This window comes from Zeus faber (genome assembly GCF_960531495.2).
Source record: "Zeus faber genome assembly, chromosome: 16".
Classification (NCBI taxonomy): domain Eukaryota; kingdom Metazoa; phylum Chordata; class Actinopteri; order Zeiformes; family Zeidae; genus Zeus; species Zeus faber.
In genome coordinates, this window is record NC_137202.1 from 13,523,344 (window position 1) to 13,550,372 (window position 27,029).

The 27,029-nt window shown below is 46.5% G+C and overlaps 1 protein-coding gene across 1 annotated transcript in view; it reads right to left on the reverse strand.

Annotated features, from left to right (window-relative positions):
- Positions 1–26,871, reverse strand: part of sptbn1 (spectrin, beta, non-erythrocytic 1) — a 91,676-nt gene extending 64,805 nt beyond the window's left edge. Inside the window, 2 exon segments of the mRNA XM_080016786.1 lie at positions 417–685; positions 26,815–26,871. Coding sequence (XP_079872912.1) covers positions 417–564 — 148 coding nt within the window. The 5' untranslated portion in view covers positions 565–685; positions 26,815–26,871.
- Positions 26,872–27,029: the final 158 nt, after the last annotated feature.

Here is a 27,029-nt window from a genome sequence, read left to right on the forward strand (position 1 = left end):
ACACCCAAACAAAAAATAAATAAATAATTGGATCTGAGCAATACATCCGAATTGAGCACTAAGGCTTGCAGTGTGAATGTAGCCTTAAATGTTGGTTACCAAGACTAAAAGATTGTATTCTAATAATTTAGAATTTGTGGATCTCCTATATAACAAAAGCCCATATTTCAATATTAATTAGCAGAAATGTATTTTTTGGCTATATTTAAACTATTTTTTACGTTATAATCAATATCTTTACTTTAGCCTCACTTGTTTTGTTTTTTTTGTACAGCTGTTAAACTATCTTAAAACATTATGCTTGGATGCTCTCTCTCTCTCTCCCTCTCTCTCTCCCCCTAAATGGAAATGCATCAGGTTAATCAGCTTAGACTCGTTGCCCAAAGACTTCAAAGAAAGACGTCTCCTGCTCCTACCGGCCAGGGCCTTGATGCGGGAGCGCTCGAAGAGGCGTGCCGAGCTGTTCTCGTTGTCCCACTCGTCCGTGTCCCAGCGGTTGTTCACCCCTTCGCTGTACTGCTGCTGGATCTCCATGTGCTCAAACTCCGCCGCAACCGACGTCATCGTGACCCCGCCGCGACCCCTCCGCCACCTCGGACCGGACTGCTGGCTGCTGCTGGCGTGGTGACAGGTCGAGAGGTCTGGAGATTGCCCAGTTGGCGCACGTCGCGCTGCACGTCCGCACCTGTTGGGACGGGAGGTGAAGATGAAAAAAAAACGCACCGAAGAGAGGACAGAATATGAATGGCATGCACGGGGATAAGCTCGATCAGCGTCTTTTCACTCCTCCCGGCGCCAAAACCCACGGCTAAGTCCTAATACTTCAGCTCTCCGTTTTCCGTGTTGCCATGAACCGGTGCCTTGGCAGAGGCTGCGCCAACACCAGGTGAAGCCAAACTGTGCAAGGGCGAAACTCCCCACCCAACCGAGGCAATTAAAGTACTTAAATCAGCATTTACCCAGTGGGCGTTACGAGCATTTCAGCTTCCCACAACACAGCTACGCTCCACATACAGCCATCACTCCAATACGAGGAATGGGTTTTCAGCGGTGGATTTGGCCCTACCGAGAAGATGCCTTTGGAATACCGTCTTTTGCGGAGAAGAAAGCCACCTTTATTTGAATGGTATTTGTTTTTTTTTTTTTGGGAAAATCCAAAATAACACGATGACATAAGGTGATGCTGCGAAAGATAAATATGTCATATGATGTGGCTCTATCTCCCCCGGGGCCTCGGAGGGCGGGTGCTCGTGCGGGGTAGAGCTCCGCCGCGCGGGCTGTCCTCTTACGGCTCCCGACAAAACAGCTTTACCCTTTCAGATGTTTCCGCAGGGAGCGGGCGCCAAACAAATCTCATGACTGACATCGTCGGATGAGTCAGAGGATTCTTTGTGTTTTCGGATGTACACAAGTTAGTTTGTTTGCAGACGTTTTAAGTGCATCTGCTTCGGAGGGGACTCATTGATCAGTTGAGCGAATATAATTGTGGAGTTGGAAGCGGTTCCACGCGCCGGGCTTCACCTGTGCGTCCTGTTGTGTGTCTCCAACTGACACACACATTCTGAGCAGACGTCGGCTGGTCTAGGCTGGGATCAACCTCAAAAGCATGCAAACAGCGCTACCTACTGGGGGGAAGACACAATGACACAACCTTACAGCGACGGCGCCCCACTGTCTTTCTTTTTTTGGCACAGGCACGGAAAGAACATCGGCACAATATCCATCACCTTTGTCCCGCCCGCCCTACACCCATCCCTCTCACTCGGCCGCTCTCTCCATCTCCTGGCAGCAAAGAGTGATAGAGTTGCCACGGCGCTCTAATTAAACCAATTGAGGTGAAGGCGCCCGCGCTCTCGCCCTCTTTCAAACTCAGCGGTGTATCCGACGGTGAAAATGACCTAACTGAGCGCTGTTTTAAAGTTCTGCCACCTTTCGCAGCGCACAAGGTCCTCGGGTGTTTTCGAAATAAGCACTGGTAAATGAAATGAACTGTTATTGCTGATGTGGGATTTTCGCCAGATCGCTTGCATGTTCTGCTTGAGAAGGTTTTTCGGGTATTCTAGTCCAAGGGATTTAATGAGGAAAAAATCATTTCTGTGGGCAATTTATAATGAAAAGCATGTTTTATGTCGAACGAATTACAGTCCAACAATATGTTTTTATTGGTAGCATTATAGTGTTTACATAACACTTCACCACTAGTGTATTTAGCGCTTAGGGTTTTTAAAGGCAATCTTCTGTGTGTGTGTGTGTGTGTGTGTGTGTGTGTGTGTGTGTGTGTGTGTGTGTGTGTGTGTGTGTGTGTGTGTCTGTCTGTCTGTGGGTGTGTGTCTGTCTGTCTGTGGGTGTGTGTGTGTGTGTGTGGTCTAAGGAACAATAACACACTGCGCTGTTGAATTCAGTTAAAATAGAGCAGAATCAGCACATCTCAGCCTAATAAGACTGGGCTGGGTGGTACTGCAGTCAGCAAACAGAAGGATGACTGGGCACAACTACATCATAAAACGCAACACCGCATGACGGAGCACCACGCGGTACTGCACAAAAAAAACAAAACAAAAACACACACACAAAATAATAGATAGATGCAGCACTGGGAGGGGGTAGAGAACAACTAGAGAAGAGCACATTTTCAGGTTTTCCCCGATAACATTCAAATAATTGAGTTCAGAGACTGCGACAGATTTTCAGAGACAGAGAGAGGGTCCAGGATGGAGAGAGGAGAGAGAGAGAGAGAGAGAGAGATACATGGAGCGTGAGAGAGCTGCCACCCACTCTACATTCAAACAACCAGTGAGACTGAAACTTTTGTTGCTGGGCTAAAAATACACTGCTGCTGGGACACTGTGTGTGTGTGTGTGTGTGTGTGTGTGTGTGTGTGTGTGTGTGTGTGTGTGTGTGTGTGTGTGTGTGTGTGTGTGTGTGTGTGTGTGTGTGTGAGTGCGTGTGTTGGTGTGTGAGTGCGTGTGCGTCTGTGTGTGTCTGGACTGAGATACAAGCAATGTGCATGCATGCCTATAGAAGGGAGACACCTGCAGTAAGTGTTGTAAAGTATGTCACCGTAGAGAAAAGAGGGGAGGAAGAAAGGAGGAGCGAGAAGAAGGTCAGCGCCAAAAAGAGTAGAAGGGAGAAGCAACAGGAAATACAAACACTCACTCTGAGATGATAGAAAACATTTTTTACCAAGTTCAAAGACAGAACACTAAAAGCACAACACACACACACACACACACACACACACACACACACACACACACACACACACACACACACACACACACACACACACACACACACACACACACACACACACACACAGTAGTACAATCTCTAACTATTGATTCAGGTGTTATTGAACAATTTCCACCATGAACAAGACTTGGTCATGCAGGATAAAATGTGTGTTTGTGTGTGTGTGTGTGTGTGTGAGACTGTGTGTGTGTGTGTGTGTGTGTGTGTGCGCAGAACTATTGACCCATTCGGTTTCTGCCTCATTCGACCCCCCCGACTCTGTTCCACCAACGTTAAATGTGTGAATCTGTGGCGCATCAATAGTGCTTTTCCACTCACTCCCGGTCAGATCCAATACTTTTCATTTACACACACATTATACAGATCAGGGATGGAGAAAGAGCAGGAGGAGAGAGGAGGTGACGAGATGGCAAATAACTGGGTACTATTTCTGTGTGTGTGTGTGTGTGTGTGTGTGTGTGTGTGTGTGTGTGTGTGTGTGAGAGACAGAGAGAGAGAGACTAATGACCCTAGATGACAGCAAGAAGGACAGAAATAGACCAGATAGAGAAAGGGAGAGGTAGAAAGAGAGGGAGAGAGAGAGAGAGAGTGAGAGAGAGAGAGAGAGAGAGAGAGAGCATGGCATCAAAAGAAAGATGAAGGAGAAGTCAGAAAGGGCAGAACATGAAGACAAAAAAAATATTTGAGGAATTTCAGAAATGAATGAATGACAAAAAGTAGAAATACAAACAGGAACACCATAATTAACATCCATCACTCTCAAAGTTTGTGTGCATGTACGTGCGTGTGTGTGTGTGTGTGTGTTTCCATATCACCAGCACCGACCGTTCAACCATCTAGACCCATCAACACGCCCTGACAGCCCACCTGTCTCCCCGCCAACAGTCTCCATCCTTGTTATGGTCCAAACAGAGATGCTATGCTTGTTAACAGCCTGTTGAGGAGCAGGGGTTTCTGGGTAACCGCAGGTCACACAGGCTGACATGCATAACTCCGACAAATGAAACGTACGCTGATTGGTGGGGACACGAGCTGAGACGTGGAAGCAGAACAAGTTCAAGATCAAGATCAAGTTCAAGTTCAAGAGATTGCTTGTCACACAGCACAACAGGACGCCGCAATTCTCGAAACCACAGCCACTGAAAAGCCCCCGGATCAGGGCGCTGGTGGAGCTCGTATGGACTCACGCCATCCCTCTCATTCAGAAGGATTAACATTTGGTGAACGCCAACACCACTCTGCGATGGACGGCCCTGGCGGACATGTCTCCACGTGCATTGTCAGTGATGTACATGAAGGTCATCGCGTTGGTCCAGTGAGTTCTAATGGGAGAAGGCATTGACCATTGATCGCACACCAACCTTTCTTAGTTTGTACGTTTAAAGCGCACACGCAAAACGAATGGGATGTTTTCAACAGCTCACACGCACACACCGCTACGATCTTATTTCAAAAATGTGACAAGGAGGTCATTGAAAGGCGGGCCATTCATTTGTGTGCTACGAGGAATAAACCGACAGTCCCACCACAGGCCGACGCACGTGAATAGGATGGTGACATTGGGCTCAGTTGTACTTGTCAAACTGACTTGATTTTGTTCTTTCCAGGCTTCTTTGTTTGGCTTTAAGCTGTTTGCCATAAGTTACTGTTTACCATATGAGAAAAAATTTGTTTCTCATCCGTTGTATTTTTCCCGTCGTGGTGCAACAAGCTCTGCCAATCCGTCTAACACCGGGTCCAAACAAGGACGCGCACAGCAGCGACGCGGCTTCAAGCGCCGGGAAAAAAATAAAAATACCTCACACCTCCATGCACCAGCAAAAGTTGCTTTTTCATCTTTCCTTTTCCTCCCTCTTGCAGCGTCGACTTCTGAGGCTGAAGTAAAAGAGGGCTATTATCGAGACAGAACCTTGGTCTCCATAGCTACAGGTCTCCCAGCATGCACTGCAGAACAGCCCACACATCGAGACGCAAACTGCAACAAAATGGCCAACGAGTCGGAGCTCAACAGGCAGCCAGAAAATCATTTCATAAATTCAATCATAAATCATTAAGCAGGTAAAACTAAAGCAGGATGGATGCAGGGCCAGTAAAACGAGGGAGGATTTCTACATTCCCTGTCAATCTCTACAGTACTAATGCAGGAAATATACCCGAACATATCAAATCACACGTACTGTAGACCGCAGTTATTTCCAGCTGCAGTGTAGAAGCCTTTTTTTCCCCATTTTGTGGTGTAAGGAGTCTCAGAAGTCAAGGATTTATTGGTAACTGTGGTAAGAATGAATAGATCTGGCCTCGGATCAGCAAAAATCACCCACGCAGCCTGATACCACACGCACACGCACACGCACACACACACACACACAGTAAAATACAATCCACTTAAGTGTCATTATAGAATACTGCGGACAAAGTAGGCAGAGCTCATCGAGGCCACCTACACATCTACGCCTACCAAAACACCCACACGCACACACACAATATTCCACAAAGAGCACCGTCGATCTCATTTTGCAGCATGCAGATCTGCTGTCCCCACTCGCTGCTCTCATTTAGAAACTTGTAGTAAAGCTACCGGCATCTTAAAGAGGCCGCTCGCCAGCCTGACAACTCTAAGCTCCGCTCGTCGTCGAAACATGTCGGGTACAGGTGGTATTAAAAGCCAGGGGAAAGTAACATCCAATCATCTCATTTTCACTTTCAGCCCCTACAAAAACAGCTTCATCAGTAACAAAACTTGGGTTTTCGGTTCGGTCGCGGTACATAAAAAGTCAAACCGTTTTGACAGATGATTGACCTGCAATACAATTCTACCCGCCCAGGCTGACCAATCCGGCTGTCATCCTACTTGTATTTTGTTACCGTATAAGAGACTATTGTGTTTACTAAATGCGGGGGTCGGACCATCATGGCCTCCTGGTGTTGGATGTTAAACCGTCACTGGTTCCTTACCGTATGCCTATTCCTGTTCCAACACCCTGACACATATCCATTTTATCGTTTAGTACTTGGGAGATGATACCTCGACCAAGGTGATCTCGACCTTATCCGACTGGACACAGTTGCTTCGGACACGCACAAAAACCCCCGTTCACACTCGCATGTCCTATATACATGGACTGCCGCCTGTGCAGTGAACGTTGCATTCATCATAATGTCCTTTCTCCGTGGTGCAGAGCACCAGCAGGCCGGCTCTATATAGGACATGGAGCCAGACATCTGGGACACTGCAGTACCACGCCTGGCTCAGGGACAGGAAGTTATATTTTAGTCGCTCGTAGCACAAACTGACCATGATACAGCGGTGGGGGGTTTGCCAACGTTGTTGAGAAATACCTCGATGGCTGCTGAGATGACAAGCTCCCGGCGATCTCCGCTCGATCCCCACCTGGTGAACTATGCTGTCTACATCCCCCAACTGGTTTCATTTCAGTTTCAACAAGCATGGACGAACGTTCGACGTTGCAAGACCCCTCTGCTACGACGTCTAAGAAACCTTGTCACGGAGGAGCGTCCTGTTCGGGTTGTTTACGTGGCTTCCTCAAGCGGTCAATTTAGGGCAAATTGTCAAATTTTACCGACTGCACCTCCGAGATCAACTAGCTGTATGTGTGTGTGTGTGTGTGTGTGTGTGTGATTCGATGTCCATGTTCCATCATGAAATCTCATTGCGAAAACCCATGCGTGTCCAAATGAATGAGGATCAGATGGTATGACTTGATTGTAGCCCAATGAAGTTTATTGTTTAAGGGAGTTTTATTTGAAGAGGTGCAGGCCAACTGAATGCAGTGTCTGCTGTTAAAAGTACCAAACATCAAGTTCAATGTTCATGTGATGGACGCTCCCACGCCCACACACTTTGTTTTAACCGGCCTTATATATTCCCGATGTATGTTTGAAATTTATATTTTTACACCCTACATTCATAATGCTCATACGTAGGTTCTGTTTCAAATAACATACATATTTTATTGCCGGGATTTAAGCTTGTTACCCCCTGCTGGAAAGGACCAGAACTCCAAAGCTGCAGGGCTTAACACGCTGCGGAGGAGTCCATGTAGTTCAACCTCTTTCCTTAAATAATCATCTATTTTTGTCGATGAGTGGTTTGTATTTATTTTGCAGTTATTTAAACATGCGCACCTGTGTTATTTAGTCCCTTGCTTTATAATATTTAGCGTTAATAACTTTGGTTTCTTATATTTCTTTCACCCCTCTTGCGTCTTTTGGTTTGGCCCTGTCCCTACATATGTTCCCTCCGGTTTCATTTGGTCAGGTCTGTTTGGCGTGTCTAGTCGTTTTTATGTTGAACCCTGTTCAAGTTCTTTTGACCTCATTTTTAGCTTTATCATACTGTAGCTCATTCTAAGTTCCCCCTGCACTTGTTCTGCAACCCTCCTAAGTTGATTATATTTTGTCGGTCAATAAATTCGAATTTTGCCTCGATCTAGCTGCGACTCCTGTGTCTGACAGCTCAGCTTGGTTTATTCCATATCATCTTATTATCCATCACTACTGTTTTTCCTCCCCTAGTACACCTTATCAATAACGTTTATCCTATTAACATCACACAAGGTAAAGAAATTATCATTACTAATATATATTTACATTCAATTACGATTGTTATTGATGATCTGTCTGGACGCTAATCCAATTCTCTGATGGTGTGCTTGGATGTACCAACTATTTCAGCCTAATAGGCTGAAGCAGAACGTTATCTGCTAATGTGGTTAGCAGTTACCATGGTAACAACAATCAAAATTGATCGAGACCATGGAGCTGCATGGGTGCACGCGTGAGATGTCAAGAGTTGGCAAAACACAAAACCTGGCATTTTGAAGCAAGCACCACAATGTGTACGCCACACACATTCCTTCTTATTTATGCAGTGTGAGACTTGCATTGATCATAACTCCTGCTTCTAATGTAAGCAAAAGATGATAACCGGCGTGAGAGCTGTAGTCTACGCATGGAGCTGGTAGAACTGCAAACTGGTAGCTGATATATCTTGGCTCCAGAAGCTGATATGGACGGATTTCCTCGGACAAAACGTTCAATAACATATTGTGTGTTTTGCAAATCAATATTTGAAGCAAAACTAACTCATGCAACGGAACACAAATTGCCAAATGCAAAAATACCAGTACTTAATGTCCGCTGTGCCGTTGTCATTCCGGCACTTCCCAAATTTTCATTTTGGTACACCACCAATTGCTACTCAAAGATTTTGTAGAAAAAACAGAATGGTTGCTGGGAAATTGTTTTCTGGTCCATGAAATAGTTCTGGAAGCAGCCAGGGGAGGGCCACAGTGAGACCTAATTGCTACATGGCTTCACTTTCACACGGCAGCCTCGCTACCCCGGTTTAGACACTGTCCAGGTCCGCGGTCAGATGAACGGACAGCATTCCGCTTGTTCTAGGGGCCTCCCTGTCATGTGAGAGAACCACTGTCTCCGTCCCTGACACACACCAACACACACACCCACACCCACACACACACACACACACACACACACACACACACACACACACAAAGGAGTGAAAGAATAAAGGCAAAACTGAATAGAGTGGAATGCTTCGGCATTCGGAAAGGGTGAGATCATTGCACCAGAGAGAAAAGGCGAAAGAGAGAGAGCGAGCTGCAAAATGAATGTCAAAGTGAGAGAGAGGATATTGTATGGGGGAGCCGGAAAAGCGGCTCAATGGGTCGGTGAGTTAGTGAGTGTGTGCACGCGCAGTCGAGCTGCAGAGCCTGGGACAACAGAGGCTCAGACTGAGGCCCAGACCGGAACAGAGAGACAGATGTGGAAGTTCCAGATCATTCCAGGACATTTCCAGTCCTGACATTTCAATTGGTCACCGAAGGGCACTGGATGGCACAGAAGAAATTATGGACGCGGTTATTATGGCAAATTTGAATATGAAAAGGAATGAGCGAATAAAATTTGTTAAATTATAAAACATGCATTTCATTCCACTGTATTTTTTGGGGATTACACTGAGGTCTGTCCGGATTACTATAATAAATATTAGGTCCTGTCTTCTCATAGTTATACAACTGTGTATTATTATATCATATATCTTGATTGAGGATGATAAACAATAATAAACAATTTGTTTTAAAATTGCTAGGAAAATAGAAATCAATTTGCAAACACCACCAGGGGCACATATTATTATATATTAGTCGTGTGATACCTGGGGTTTTTGGTTCATATATATTTGATACATTTGCCATAAATTAACCATGTTCCTCCTCTTAGGTTGGTCATGCATGTACACACAGGCGTGGCGTGTATTCCTTGTTCACATGAGCGTGTAGATATGTTCAGAACGCGGCTTTGGCACGTCCATTTCTCTCGTTTATCCTCCTTGATGCTCACTCCCTGACTGTAAAGTAAGGCCAAACAAGCATTCCTTTGGAAGGGCAGCTCCCAGACAGCAAAGAAACACACCTCAATAAACCTCCAAACATGCAATTACCGTTTTGTTTTGACCCTTCTATCCTATGCACAACAGCCATTACGTGTCTGTCCGTCTAACACACACACACACACACACACACACACACACACACACACACACACACACACACACACACACACACACACACACACACACACACACACACACACACACACACACACACACAGCACTCAGGCTCTCATTCATAATTTCTCAAAGACATGCAGCCGTGTGCTTTATACCCGTAGAGTGCAATTTATAATAAAGTTTGTCCCCAGATCTTGTGTGTGTGTGTGTGTGTGTGTGTGTGTGTGTGTGTGTGTGTGTGTGTGTGTGTGTGTGTGTGTGTGTGTGTGTGCTGATATAGCATTCATTTTCTAGATAAAAATAGAGAATGCATATTATTGAATCAAGAAATGGGAACAATATTTTGAAAGTTTTGGTATTAATAGGACTCAATAGTAAAAATACAATGTTTTGCCTACTATAATAATTCTGTGTATCCAAGTATTAGGATTTCACAGTGAAAAATATTGCAATTTTGCAAAACATTTTTGTGCTTTAGTCCATTAAGACCAGTTTAATCATTCAATCACAGGTCATTCAACACACTATAGACACAAAGAAGCAGCTATGTATCCCACTAATCCAAAATACAATACATATATTTCTAAAATAACTTTCCTCCCTCAAGTAGAGACTATGCAGGACATGCGGATAGTAACATGAACTGAGACGCACACTCAAAAAAGACAAACACTAAAAATGCTTAACTCCTGTAACTGGTTAATAGTTGAAATGGCTTCATGTCAAGCCTCCTGCTTTCACTCTCTGTGACACTCGCATACACCAGCGGTGTGTTTAGAGTGTCATTAGTGGGCTGAGTGCTTAGGGCTTGTGTATAAATATCTTCCAGTCGGTGGATAGCTAACTTTTAATGTGTGTGTGTGTGTGTGTGTGTGTGAGAAAATTACATTGGAATTTATCACGCTTAAGAGGAAGTTAAAGCTCTACATAGGATGCTTTGGCATAGTAACGCTCCCACCGGCTGTGAGACCCAACGGTTCTCATAGTGACTTCACCTTCCATACCTATCATCTCAATGACTTCACTGAGTGTGCGCCGGTGTCTGGAAGGATGATCCAATTCGTCAAATAACTGCCGGTGTCTCAAAGCCCCTAGTTATATCCGTTTCCACCCTCTGCCATGATTGTCAGACATAGGACATCTGTAGTTTAAGCCCCTTTCCCACTTGCACTGAAAAGCGTAAGTCCACTGGCAATATTGGCGTAATGAGCCGGTGTCGATGTTCCGTAAAAAGCCGCTCCGTAAAATTTCCCCACTCTCAACCTAGCATCACCTCCGGGAAGAAAAAGAAACATTCAGAAAAATGGCGAGTCCGACCCAAGCTGTGGAGCTCAGCTGCAAAGACGAGAAACTGAGACACGTCCAGTCTCTACGGAGACAGGTCTTTATATTGTTGAAAACTGCCACTCAGACGCTAGACGTGTCTTTTAGAGTTAGGGATGGAGAGGGGCCCTACATGGTGTATGTCAGTTGGGGAAGCATGAAGTGCTTTGAGGGCGGTGACATCGTGCAGAAGCGCTCCACCTGCTCGCCCGGCTGCACCGGAGCACGGAGCCGGAGAGGGAAGGAGCGGACAGGGAGAGGTAGAACGGGTGGAGAACGTTCCTTCTCCGCAGGCAGAGAGGGTTGGACAGGATGAAAATCATCACGCTGATTCAATAACATTGTGTTAGGGTTATGGCGTCTGCGTACAGGAGCTCCGTCCACGCTCCGTCAGCGGAGGGAACTGAGTCCGTCCGGGACGAGCGGGGAGACGGAAACCAAAACGCCCGTCTCCGAGAGCCAGGAAATAAAACGGAAACCAATTCAGATTGTACGTCCGTTGCCGGCAGATTTTACAAACAATCCCATCCACACTGGACAGAATGTACTAACTAACTAACTTCGGAGTCGGCTGTACCCGACTCCGAATTTTGTCAGTCAAATCTGTTTCGGCTGTTCGATGCAAATATTCAACTATTCGCCAGCGATGGGGTGCCTGCGATTGCCGTGCCACAACAGTGTTTTTATTTTAGTCTCATTATGGAACTAAACAAGTGCGTATGGAACAGTATGGAACGAAACCGTGCGCACTAGGGACACTTTCTCCATGGCTCTCTCCTTGATCACCCCTCTCCATGACCGTATGTATATGTATGTGACAAATAATCTCTTGAACTTGAACATGCGTTATGCACAGAAATTTATCTTAACAAGTTTCCGAGTCGTGCCCAGTCTTCACACTGTCTATAGTTGTTTTGGAGGAACGGGGGCGAGGCGATCGGGGTGCACGGAGAGCCGTGTTCGATTCACACATATAAAAATATATTATTTATAATTCCTCATTAAAATGTTATCCCTGTGCATTTTGTAAGCTTGTATCTGTTAATTTCTGTTGTTGTATTGCACACTGACTGACACAAAACCCCCCAAAAAAAACACTGCCCAACTTGAAGAATCTCAGTCGACTGACAGGTTTCTGACTGATGACTCGACTCGTCCACTTCCAGGGGGCAGCGCTAGGACTAACCCCCAACCCATTAGGTAATGCATCCGTAGCAGTCATCTAATGTGGGAACAGACTCCATACGGAACTTCTAAGTAAAGGAGGCCAATGTGTGAAAGACTACCTACTGCCTTAGCCGGATTTTTTTTTTTTTTGATCCAGCAATGTTACGGATTCCATGTGAGAAAGGGGCTATGTATCAGCGTACATGATCCTTGGGGTACACGTGAGGATAGCTATGCATTGACCATCTGCTCTCTCTCCCCCTCTGTTTCCCGAGCGCTCCCACTGTTTTCTGGGATTATGCAACAGAACCCTCCAGACACACACACACACAACTTTCTATCTCTCCCACTACTTGCAGTAAAATGAACGGCCTCCCCTCTATTCTCGCACTGAGAATAAGCACGACAGAAATGGCAGATGTGAACAGAGACGGGAGTGGTAGATGAGGGTCCGGTTTTCCACTGACATATAGTCCAAGTTTTCGAGGCGTTTCACATTTAAGTCCCTTCTCTCTGGGCGGGAGTCCAGTTAAGTCACCCTCCCTGGTGTATACCACGCCGATGACCCTTCTTTGCCAATCGGTTGGGGCAGAAATAATATCGCGGACAAAACATCTGGAGAGGGAGCCGTAGCCCTACTTTTAAAGGCCAATAGGAAGATGTCACGGGAATATTCTCCATCTTTCATAAGCAAGAAATATTTTAATCAGTTATTTGATGGTCGCTAAATAGTTATTCTGATAAACATCCAATAAAGAATCATCTGGACGGTCAACAGCGACGGCCAAGGCAGAGAAAAATGATACCCGTCATCCGATAATAAGATGAACAAGTATTGAGCAGCGGGTAAATGGACTGCAAGTGAAAGAGCCAATGAGATGACAGGATGGGTGGAGTCGGATAGAAAACACATTAGGAAGGTCTGTAGGGAGCGGCTTGAATCAACTCGTGCATGCATGCACGCACGCACGCACGCACACACGCATGCGCACGCACGTACGCACGCACACACACACACGACGGACATTTTGTGATCAGCAAAAATGAGGGTCGGCGTTAATGGAAGGAGAAGAAAAGGCAGGACTAGAAGTCAAGGGGACCAAAGGAGAGAATAAAAGGGGATGTGAAGACACAGACTTAGCGAGGTAGGTCCGCACAGGATGTGAGGTAATGCAAGCGGGTGATGCAGTGCAAGCAGCACCACCCGACAACAAACACTAGTTAGACAAGGGTTTGTCCCAACGCCCTAAAAAGAAACAGCTACCGTACCAGATGTTCTCCTCCAGACACCATTTTAGATTCCGAGTTCTGACCCAAATCCGGAGGAGGCGCCTTTATCCAGCCACCGAAGCGGCTTGAGACAGAGGAGAAATGTCCGTTCCGGGGAAAGTGTTTTGACATTTCTTTCAAAGACGTGACCTGACCGGCACCCAGGAAAAACCTCCACGTAACACCCCTTTTTCGTTTGGGTAGGGTAGGACGCAGGTTAGCGGTGCAGGTGCCCACTCTCACAAACGTAGGTACATGACAATAGAGCGATGCCAGGGAGTGTGTGCCGGAGCTGATTGGTGCAGACGATCAATGTTGGTCAGTGTTGAATGTAACGACCTGAAGAGGTGTTCTGCTCATTAAAAGGGCTTTGTGACTTTGTTCGGTCGTGACTGGAGCCATTGGACGCGCAGAGAGAGAGAGAGAGAGAGATTGCATGGGCGTGCATGGTATCGTCATAAATGTCTATACGGGTGTGTTGCTGCTCATTAAGTGTGTGAGATGAGGCGCGCAGGCGCACACACACACACACACACACACACACACACACACACACACACACACACACACACACACACACACACACACACACACACACACACACACACACACACACACACACACACACACACACACACACACACACACACACACTAAAGAAGAGGCACTTGAGGCCATCAGACCAGAGGTCAAGAGGACCGTCTGATCCGTCCACCTTTCCGGAGTGACTGGAGGAGGAATATTGACTTTCAACATTTAGTCCTTTTTATACCTTCCAATTAACCGCGACCCGGCGGGTATTTTGCCACTAATTGGAAAAGAAAATCTTAAGTGGCTTCTGTGATCGTTCCCGTTTACAATCAGGAAATTAGCGGGAGCTTTCATCTTAAGTGACTTGCGTTGAGCGCAGTCAGTAGTGGTTAAGGAACACCGGTAGTAGTAGAACCAACTGTACATCACAGCCATTGTCGTCAGCAAAGAACGAGTAACGCTAAAAGTCGGGCGGGGTCGGTGTCAAAGGAAAAGTGTAGAAGATGGTTGGAGGTGGAGGGGTCAGCGGAGGAGGGTCAAGGTGGACCGATGGGTTTTTCGTTCTTGAGCGATTCAGCCATCTTGGCAGCGGCGGCAAGCATGGTCCACTATTGGCGTCCTGCAGAAGCCTCCTCGCCGTCTGACCTGCTTGTCTGCCGGGTCTTAAAAATCAGATACCCCGCAGATACCGGCACACAGATACCAGATACCCGGGACTTCCACGGGCTCCTAAACAGGTTCTATTTCTTACGATGTATACGATGTTAATCTTTTAAGGCAATGAAAATTTCCGGACACATTTACGCTTATTGATACTCAGATTGTCTACTTATGCATCGACAATGGGTAATACACGGCACATAGCTTTTAAGCACTTAATAGCATTGATGCAATTCAGTCGGTGCCATTAAAGTATTGAATTTCGACAGCCGGCTCATACCAGCTCAACCTGCCGATTGTCTTCTGTTGCTACAAACACATCGGGAGAGGACGACTCAACCCAGCTCGCCCTCCCTCCCTCCCTGATCGCTCACTCCTCGTCCCATCTGCTCCCTCTCCCTCCGAAGCCTCACGGACACCATATACAGCTATGTCGGCTTGTTCCCTCCCTTGAAAACCGCGGCGGGGTCCAAAACATTGGAGGAACAGATCTCTATCGTGGTCCTCCCACACAAACACACTTGACGGCGCTCGTTGTGCAGGGCCAGATGTGTGTTGTTGTGCAACCGTTCACGCCCCGTGTTGCTACGAACAGTGCGGCGAAAGGGCTTCGACGTCGCAGAACCATCCCGACCCCGGTTCTTATCCCTATGATCAGCCCCGACTGCTGACTTCCTCGCTTTTGTGTTTCAAAGGCGAGCAGGACATTTTGGATGGGGGTGTGTTGCGTTTATATTGCAAGCAAACAGGCCCAAACAATGGGGAAGTTCAAGTATCCTCCCATTGTAGGGCAAGAACTAAATATCAACATAGTCAGGGAATATCATACAGTATTGAAATATAATGAGGTATATGGTCTTACCTCCACCTAAAACACTCTCCTTTATAAAAGCTTTCAGACCTATTTATGTATTTTTAGATTTAAGACTGCCGGTTCGATCACCAGCTCCTCCCTGTAGCGTGCTGATGTGTCCTTGAGCAAGACACTTAACCGCCTAACTGTTCGCTATAGCGCAGCCCACTGCTCCTAGATATGTCAGTTACCAGGATGGTAAAATGCAGAGAAATGCATTGCCTCAGTACTTGTGCAATTAGTTGAATCTAATCAAAATCAATGAATGATAATTAACAATCATTGATTAATTATCCAGCCCTCTCCCATTGCGACATCTGTTTATACAATATATTTATGTATTTTTAACTCTGGCCCATTCAGGCATGGACTCCACAAGACCTCTGAAGGTGTCCTGTGGTATCTGGCACCAAGACGTTAGCAGCAGATCCTGTCCTGATCAAGTCCTGCAAGTTGGGAGGTGGAGCCTCCATGGATCCGGCTTGTTGTTCCAGCACATCCCACAGTCGCTGGATCGAATCGGACCCTAACCCCGCCCATCCACATGATGGATGGGCGGGGTGGAAATGTGATTCATCCGACCAGGCCACCTTCTTCCATCGCTCTCCATGGTCCAGTTCTGACGCTCACATGCCCATTGTAGGTGCTTAGGCAGGGGACAGGGGTCAGCATGGGCACTCTGACCGCTCTGCAGCTGCACAGCCCCATACACAGCAAGCTGTGATGCACTGTGTGTTCTGACACCTTTCTATCATAGCAGCATTATCTGTTTCAGCAATTTGTGCTACAGTAGCTCTTCTATGGGATCAGACCAGACGGGCTAGACTTCGCTCCCCACGGCGGCCATGACTCTGTCGCTGGTTCAACGGTTGTCCTTCCTTGGACACTTTTGGTAGCTACTAACCACTGCATACTGGGAACACCCCACAAGACCTGCCATTTTGGAGATGCTCTGACCCAGTCCTCTAGCCATCACAATTTGGCCCTTGTTAAAGTCGCTCAGATCCTTACGCTTTGCCCATTTTTCCTGTTTCCAACACATCAACTTCAAGAACTGACTGTTCACTTGCTGTCTAATATATCCCACCCCTTGACAGGTGCCATTGGAACGAGACGAGCAATGTTATTCACTTCACCTTTCAGAGGGTTTAATGTTGTGGCTGATCTGTGTATTCTGCAATGCTCTCAATAAGCAATCATCCAACACCTTGCAAAAATACAAACACAAATCCCCATACAACTACAGCCCCAGTTAAACATGTCCAGATTGGAGGAGTTGCCTTGTCGTCATGGTGATCCATGCAATCATTTGAGTCTGGGCCAGAGACACAATCATGATCTCGAGCAGCTTCAGTGCATTGTGGGTTGTCAGATCCAATCTATTCTAAAAGCCATGGTGTGTGTGTGTGTGTGTGTGTGTGTGTTTGTTTGTACAGTATGAAAGCAATGCTTGTGAGTGTGCTGTTGACTTTGACAGTGAAACGTCAACCAACATCTCACAGGAATGTTTTTCTACATGCAGTACTGGCATCCCAATCACAGAATGATTATGAGGACATCATTTACAAATGCCAGCTCAACATTGTGATGCAAGACTTGATAGATTAGCGCAATACTCTCACACACACACACACACACACACACAGGAATAATTAATAATTAAATCACATAATAACTGTCCTATATATAAAAAATGATCAAAATATGATATGCTATAATATCTATATCTATATCTATATTATTAGCTATAATATTTATAATAATTAATGATAAAACACTTAAAGCGCTACCCACAACCCAAAATGTCTGATGCTTCAAGTTCCACAGTGTCTTCTTCCTGTGCAACCGGTTCAATCAATACTGAGACGGACTTAGTCACAGTTTGTGTGGGTTGCAAGTGTGCATTTATAGCAGAGAGCAGGACAGAGATATGACATGGAAATGACTTGATCTTTTACTTTTGCATCCACGCTGAACTGTAAAGCATTCCCTCTCATTTCAACTGGATTGATGTTGCAGGAAAGAATAAATCAAAATCGAATCTGTTTGAATTTCATTCAATTAATGTCGGAAAATTTAAAAAAAGAAATTAATACATCTACAATAAAAAATAATATTTGTATTGTTTTTCATTATTTATTGTCTATTATCGCCGAGTGTATGTGGGCTGGTAATCGACCAGGTGGACTGTCCTCAGTGCACCGAGGGCAAGGACCATGGACTTACTTCTGGTACGATCACCGTGCACTACCGTCATTGAAGGTTCCCCTTGTGCCAGTTAGTCCCTGCCCTGGAGTATGAGCTAAAAAAGCCCCTCAAAACTGCGTTCTGAGAGCTGTGATCGTTCCTAGTTCCTGCAGTGCGAACACACACAAAAAAAAGGAGGGTTCCCTCCAAAAGTTCTTAGAACTATGAAAAAGTTCCTGCAGTGCAAAAATGCCTCATATTAAATGAGAAATAAGCAGGGGAGGGGGTGGTGTTCAGGACATTCAGCCATAAGCAGATGAATGTCCTCAAGCCAGTCCCCAACAATATTTTGTGCGTGTGTGTGGTCAAGGGCATGCAATCCCCCCTTCCTCTCCTCTGAGGTCACTGTGCTCTTTACCCAGAATGCCATGTGGGTCAGCGTGGACAAGAACTACCCTGGTGTAAATCTCCTTAATACCACACACACACACCACTGACCAAACAGCTGACGGTTCCCAGACTTAACTTCCACTGGCTGATCTATCATTCTGTCTGTCATCCTTTTTTTATCTGCCTGCCTGTCTCTCCATTCATCTGCCACATTCAATGTTTCATTTCAATGCACACTCAAACCCACACATAATCACTAAATGTTGATAAACTCTACCCCTAGTCTCTAACACACACACACACACACACACACACACACACACACACACACACACACACACACACACACACACACACACACACACACACACACACACACACACACACACACACACACAGCTTCCATATGGTGAAGTGTATAGACCACATCTGGGAGTATCCACCATTTCATTTATCAGGAATGTGAAAACAGTCTGCACGCGTGCTTGTGTGTGTGTGTGTGTGTGTGTGTGTGTGTGTGTGTGTGTGTGTGTGTGTGTGTGTGTGTGTGTGTGTGTGTGTGTGTGTGTGTGTGTGTGTGTGTGTGTGTGTGTGTGTGTGTGCGTGCGTGCGTGCGTGCGTGCGCGTGTGCGTGTGCGTGCGTGCGTGTTAAGCACGTGTTCCCAGGCTGTGCAGGGCTGGGTAAATGTCTTTGGTAACAGACACGCCTCTGGCCACATGGAAATCAAATTAACTTAATTCTATTGAAAGTCAATATTACACAGCTGTGTGTAAGAGAGTGTGTGTGTGTGTGTGTGTGAGCATAAGTGTGTTCCCCATCAACAGTTTTGAAAAGTGCCAAAGTCGGCAAACTTCACCGTACACTCAGACACATTACAGAGACGTTATTCTTCATACAACCTGGCTGATCGGTGTTTAAATTGTCCTCTTCACGTAAACAGACTGGTCGCGTGCACACACACGCACGCACGCACGCACGCACACACACACACACACACACACACACACACACACACACACACACACACACACACACACACACACACACACACACACACACACACACACACACACACACACACACACACACACACACACACCCCCACCTTGAGTGATAAGTGAATGAATGTGACATTTTGTTGCCTTGCAGGCTCCAACCCCATTTATAACATCTGTGTGTGTGCGTGTGTGTTTGCGTCACTCCTTAAGAATAACAATCAATGCATGCAAAGAGGTTCGAAAAGAGATTTCCCTCACAGGGTATTTGTTGATACGAAAACGAATGTCGTTTATATGGCCTGAGCATCTTGAAGAGGAATATTTTAATTAAATATGAAAAAAATTACAAATAATTAAATGGAAAAGATTCCGGCGCCATTGAAACCTGCGTCTCCTTTGTTTGTGGGTAATGAAGAGGTGAGCCGTGGCGGCGTCTCTCTGGCGGCTGCAAGGTCAAAGGTCAAGGTTGAATTCAACACAAGTCCACAAACCAGCCGTTGAGCAGTTGATTATAACTCGAGCGACGCAGGCGGTGAGCCGCAGTCAAACATGAAACATCCCAACTGTCAGCGTTGTTCGTAAATATTGTTTTATTTCGGAGTGAGGGTTCAAGTTATTCCCTTTGTTTGTTTAACCGCAGAGATTCTTGGCTCCAAAATCCGACTTGAAATGTGAGGCTCACTGTTTTAAGATTTGAAGCATTTATTCGACCGACGTTCGACGCATTGTGGAAAGTTCTCTTTTTCAGGTTGAAGTCGGACGATCACGCCCAGGACCACATTGTCAAGCCCGGTCCTCGGGGGTCGCAGAGCATTCCTGGTTTTACACCTTGCCAGTGAGCTAAATTCAACAGGCATCCAGCTCTGCTCCCTAGAATCCCCGGGACCGGGCACGAGAGCCACATTTTTAAGGCGGTGGAATAAGAATGAATCTTCCGTCCGCTGGCTCGCCCGTGAAGCGGCTTCTCCTGCGTCCCCGGGGCCATCTGTCTGACTGATTCTTGCTGAAACACAAAGCAGATTGCGCCTCATCTGTGCCGAGCCGTCTCTTAACCGTTTGGAGACATTTCGCTGCTGGACAAATTCAAAAGCGCCCTGGAAGGTTGCCGCTGTGCCACGCCCCTTCAAAAGGTGATACTGGGTTATACCAACGAACGAGGCCAGAAGAAAAGTCTTAGTTTGATGATGAAAACTGTGGCTGTGGATTCATAGGTACCGGATCAGTCCGTCATCAGCCTGCCAGAGCCCGCTCCCCTTTTTTTTTTTTATTTTTTTTTTATTTCAGTTTGCGGCAAAGATTTTCCAATATCCTTTTCGTCCCTGAACACAGCTCCCTGCCTCGTCTCTTACCTCCTACACACAGTCGGTCACGAAACGGCAAGGTTAAGCTCTTTCCGCCGGTAGAGTGTTTTAGGTTTAAGACCATTCATCACTGAGTTGCGCTGCAGAAAATATCATCGGCAAAAAGCTGCTCCGATTCACCCGAGAGGAGGAAGCACCGCTTCAGGACTTTTTTTCCCCCAGTTTGGGTGGGAAACCAAATTCAGCCGCTGCCTTTATATCCACCCGGATGAACGCAGCGGGCCTCTTGAAACGGTACTCACCGAAAACACTCTGACAGCAGATTAAGTCCGACATAAATATCCATGAAATAAAGATGACTCATTAACAAGATTTTGGCTGCTGATGGGAGGGGAGCACCACCCGCAGAGTTTTCCTGAGTTTTTAATCCCCATGTATCGTTTTGCAGCAAAGCCTGAGCACCAGCATGAACACAAGTTATGAATTACAAATTTGCATTACTAAATCATTTTCCCTGCGTTATGTTTTGCCAATGAGCAGAGAGGATGCAGGGCTGCTGATTTAACATCTACAGGACTCCAACATCCATAGGATTCTATTGCATTTCCTAATTTGATTCAAATAAGTAAATATGCATGACTAAAAGCCAGCCCCGTTCACTCCGGCCTTTAGGTTAAGCAAACGTAACAGATAAAAACCTGAATAAAATCTGACATGAAAGCAGGAATGTGGAGGAGGGACCGCTCACGACCTGGCAAACGCACCCGAAAAGGAATGCAACAGAGCTGGACCAATCCAACAAACCCTTTTTCACTGATAGCGAGGCTTTGTGTGTGTGTGTGTGTATGTGTGTGTGTGTGTGTGTGTGTGTGTGTGTGCGCGCGCGCGTGTATGCGCGCGTGTGCGTGCGCATCCCACGCACACTTCGCAGGAAGCGAGGTGGTGGAAAGGCAGACTTGATGGAAGGAAAGAGCGCTTTAAGGTGATGGTGAGTGTATTAGACCACTATATTTAGCGGAGGCTGCCAGGCATCTACTGCTTATCTGCTGGACGACTTCCAGAGCGTTCTGCTCCCTCCACACCCTAATTCGAGGCATGTTCACAATCCATGCTTCCTTCCTTCCTTCCTTCCTTCACCGCCCCTCGAATCCCATTTCATTCTTCCGCTCAATGAGCAACACCACTTGTTCTACAACACAATAACACAAGTTCAACTTTCATTTGGTAGAGAGAGAGAGAGAGAGCGAGAGAGGTCGGACATCGGTCAATGCCGCCCGGCTTGTCATGGCTTGTCCAACTCGAGTGAGTCGGACATAAAGTGATGCCCTCCTCCGCCGCTGTGAAACAGTGATTCAATCGCATTTCGCCAACTTTGTTATCGCCAGTTCCTTGTTGTAAAAAGCGGCTTGTTGTCACTTCATAAAATGTTCGTTCTTGGCATAATGAGGATGTTTCGGTCGCGGTCCAGCCTTTTTGACCCCTGAACGAAGAATACAGTCTTTAAGAGCTTTACAAAACGAACAAATATTGGCAGAAATTCATACCGTCACCCCACTGCACATGGACAAAGCGGTTTATAGGCCATTATTTGACTTTTTTGACCACATCGGGATCAGCAGTTATGAAGCCGATGTGTCCCGATTTTTAAATAAGTACAGTATAATAAACAAATAAACATTGATAATTTATCCTCTACTTGTCTGTTTCACTCACCAAAGTAAGCACACGTCTGACTAGGCTTTATAAATCCGTCCATCCTTGTTTACACTCGCGTTTAGACACAGACATGGCTCTCCAAGCAGTAAGAAACGCTGCGTTCATGGGTCACTCAGAAAACCAATTTGTTTTGGAGGTGATGACGACGAAAATAAAATAGAATTTTAATGTAATATGATCTTTGACATTATGTTAATCCATCAACAAAGTTCTTTGTGTGTTTTTAATTTATAAGTGAAATAATTGTATTTATATATTTAAATATTCTTTTAATAATTTAAATGTTCTCAAATATATAAACTTTAACAAAATACATTTTTCAAACTGATTTGATAATTTGCACATTTTCCACAAAATATTGGTCAAAACGTCGGTAATGGGTGGGCTACAACTCTCTAAAATTGGGATCGGCACCGGATCCAAAAAATCTGGCCTTGGTCAGGCGCGACTTGATTTATTCCGATAACATCAGATAACATGTGTGAGCATTATCTAACGTTGTGGTTATGCTTTGAGCAGCTTGTATCTGAGCCATAGCAAATATAAAAAAACTGAACTTTCATTTATTTATGATGTCTCCAGTTGAGACGTTCACAAATCACATAATCATATTGGTCAGAATAAGATCCATTTGGTTCTATCTCAAAATTGCTCCGTCTTTTTAAACGGCTACCAGCAGCCTCAAGAGGGGCCTTGGGAGAAAGTTACTGGTTTATCCCAAACCAGTTCACTCAGGGCTTGTCAACCTTTTTTTTAACCCGTGGTCCCATTCGTAGGTCCCAAAATGAGTACAGTAATAAGAGAGTGTGACCAATTTTCTTCTTTTTAAAATTTTTAAAATTTGTGTTATTTTGGAGGCAGCGTGTCTTATTTTATACCTTACAATTCACATTTAGTCCAATAAGCAACAGATTGAATATAAAAATATTTCTCTTATCTGATACTTTTATTACATCACATAGCATGGAGGGGGCTCCAAATGGATTATCTAGAAATTAGGATTAAAAAAATATTTATCCAAATAATCGATTCAAAATATCAATATATCAGTTTTAGAAATGTTCCGTGAGCCCATGTGTGTATTGAGATCCCGAGGTCCAGAATGTCCGTGTCAACGTCCAAGTCGACGTCTTCATTCCATCCGTCTACACACTGCTGCAGCCTGGTGAAGCGACTGGTTCCCCTTCGCAAGCAACCAGCTGCGCGCGCACGCGCACACGCACACGCACACACACACACACACACACACACACACACACACACACACACACACACACACACACACACACACACACACCCTGAGGTCCATTTGTCAACAGTGCTCGGTGGTAATTACCCTGGCTACGTGCAGACAGGGAGATCTGTTTACAGGAGAGGTAGAACGAGAGAGCGATGGAGAGAGGGGTGAGATGTCGAGAGACAGAGCAGCGCACAGAAAACTAACAACAGAAACTAGATACAGACGGAGAGCAGACTGCGTGTGTGTGCGCGCGCGTGTAGATATATATTTATTTTATTAAATACATTACCCTTTCCCGTTGATATCCACCCCCAAGCTTAGCATAGTTATCTAACTAATAAAGGAAGGAACATCTGTATGTATGTATGTCCTTTGATTATCTTGATGACTGTTCATTCGATCTACTTCACACTTGGCGGGTGTAGTACTGGGGACCAGAGGACGTGCAGCGTTGAATCTGGTGCAATTTGGACACGAGACACGTGTAATACTAATAAACTTTGAATACACAAGTGAAGCACTCTGCTTTGTGCAGCAGCGGGGCGGGGCTTCAGGGCTCTGTGACTGAGTCACTTGCGTCCGCAGTGCAGCCCATTCCCAACAGTGCAGCAGGGATGGGCGACAGTGCAGAATTTGGTTTAGTCCCGAATCCAAGTCATACCGGGGCCAGAATCGTCCAAAAACAAACTTAGTATTGGTTTTGTTTTGGAGAAACGGTGCCGCGGACGGCTTCCAGCGAGGGCTTTTCTGCCGATGTTGGGCGTGGCCGTTCATGTCACGTGCGTGCGGGAAAGGATCTCCCCGTTCACACAGTGACGGGCACCAAGCCGAGCGCAAGTGCGGAAATATATTGAGAGAAACTGATCCCTTTGTGGGTGTCGATCCTATCGACGCTAAAATCGATCTTCAAATCATGACGTAGTATCGGTAGTATCGATACTTTTGGTATTGATCCGCCCGCCCCTACAATCAGCCCGTTCCAAACAGGCTTGGAACAGGCACGGCACTTGTTCTGATCATTGAGTCAATGAGTCAATAATTATGTTCATCCAAGGGGAATTGAGTCCAATTGCCGTGCAGCCTGCCTGAAATAAAATTGGCTTATCAGATTCGGACACATGAGAAATGGAAAACATTACATTTCTTTGGGAGTTTGGAACAGCCCACGCCCAAATTCAATCAGCATGGAAAAGCAGGACATTTTGCCGTTCAGAGTGCCAGTGTACTGGATAGTACACTGGCGGGAAATAGGCCCCGGCACTTGGAAGCAATTTGGTGTATGCATTAAAGATAAACAGAAGTTACAAAAACTACTGTGAAAGAAATTAAAACAAAGCCCTGACCTTGACCCTCCCACCCACACCCACAACAAATTTCCAGAACAATCTGAATGGTCCTCTAAAATAAAACAAAAACAACTGATTCATTATGCCAATTTGGACATTAGCCTGAATGACAGACACGAGTTATGTTCCTAAAAAAAACATGACATCACCAGCCCTAGGGAGTCAAAACCACAGCGCCACCACAGTACCTGGAAGTAAACAACACGATACGATGGCGTCGACGGCACTCAAGACACTTTATCCTCTCCCCGCGATGACATCATCAGCCGTAACGTCCGCCCTTCTCGTTCATTCTGGGGAAGAACCAACTCGGTTCCCCCTCCTTCGCAGTGACGCTGTAGAAAAGAACGCCGGGGTACACACGCCGGATGTGCGTGAGCATTTTTTTTGGGGGGGGGGTTAAGCCAATTTCAGCTTGGGCCGGGCGGGTGACCACGAACGACGGCGTTGAGCGTAAAAACTGCCCCGCACCCCGTCCGCCCCCCCCTCCTTTTCTTTTCTTTTCAGCGGAGGAAGCAAAGCCTCCATCACAACCAGGGAGATTAAAAGAGAAAAGACAAAACACCCCCCACCACCCTCCAAAAGCAAAAACTTAATGAAAACGATTCATGTCGCAATACAAGGACACTCAGCGCCATTTTTTTGGAGACACTAATAACTCGCTTTTTTGGGGGGGTTGAGATTATATCTAGGGGTGGGGGGGGGGGGGGTCCGGTCCGGCCTAAATCTGTAACGGATTATCCAGAGACCATTAACCTCGAAGGGGAAGCTGAGGCTGCTGCAAAACACAGTGCAACAACCACCCACCCCCACCCCCACCCACAAACAACCCCCCCCCCCCCCCCCCCCCCCCAAAAAAAAGAACACCAGTTTTAACAAGAGGCTAGGGTGAGTGGGAAGGGGGGGGGGGGGTTCTGACACCTCCCTGTGTTTAGAAAACCCCCAACCCCACCAGTGACAAACCCTCACCCCAAATGTCTCCAAGTTGCTGCAACATCAAAGAGGGAGGGGAGGGGACGGGGAGAGCAGAGCGCGCCCCCGCGGCCGCGTGCACGGCGCAGACTATATCTGATTACATAATTGTTTTGTGTGATTGTATAAAATGGGCCGAGAAACGCTTTAATTATTAAAAATCGGGACAATTCGATGCGCAATCCAAATAATAATACGCCCCCCCCCCACCCATCACACACACACACACACGCACACGCAGAGAGAGAGAGAGAGAGAGAGAGAGAGAGAGAGAGAGAGAGAGAGAGAGAGAGAGAGAGAGAGAGAGAGAGAGAGAGAGAGAGAGAGACACACACACGCAGAGAGAGAGAGAGAGAGAGACAGACACACACACACACACACACACACACACACCACACACACACACACACACACGTCTATCCTGTCTCCGCAGCGTGTTTTGATAGCATAAAGCAGATGGAGTCCAGTGGCGACCACGCCTGCACCCCCACCCACCCCACTCCCACTAAACACACAGATGCATCCAATCATAATAATAATTGTTATTATTATTATAACAATAACGACAACAGCCCACCACTGGTGGAAGCGTGGATACATATAAATAAAGCGCAGCCTGGCTTCTCGCATCCCAACACGTAGCGGGGCTGCAGAACCGGGCAAAAGCAACAATAAATCGGATCCCAGTGCGATCCGATCCGGCCCGAACGAAACCCCAGGTCGAACGCCGCGATCGACGCGGAGAAAGAGCCCCGGTCCCAACCCCGATTCCCCGCCGCAACTTCATTCCTCGGGCACGGAGGCCTGCGGGTCGGGACACCTAGTATCCACGCCGCCCGCAGCGCCCGCGAGGAGGGACAGAGGCGGGGTAGCCCCGGATCCAAACACCCCCCCCACCCCCGCCCGCCCGCTCGCTCGGCGTCGAGGTCGCGGATGCTTCGCCAACAATACGCCGGGATGGGCGCATCCCCGCCGCGGCCGCACGGAGGATCCCGCGGAGGGCGTTTTCCGCGAAGAAAAAAAAATAAAATAAAAATAACGGGACAACTCACCTAGAGCCAAGAAGCCGCAGTGAACTCCGCCGCCTCTCGCCGCTCGGATCCCGGAGACTGCTGCAGGGACAGCGGCGCGAGGTCCGTGGACGACTCGCTCGCGGCGAACCGATGACTTCGAATGACTCGGGCGTCGGGAGTCACTCCGGCGTCGGAGTCATTCTTCGACACAAACGGCTGGATGGTGAAAATGATTGCTGAGGTTGGAAGTAAAG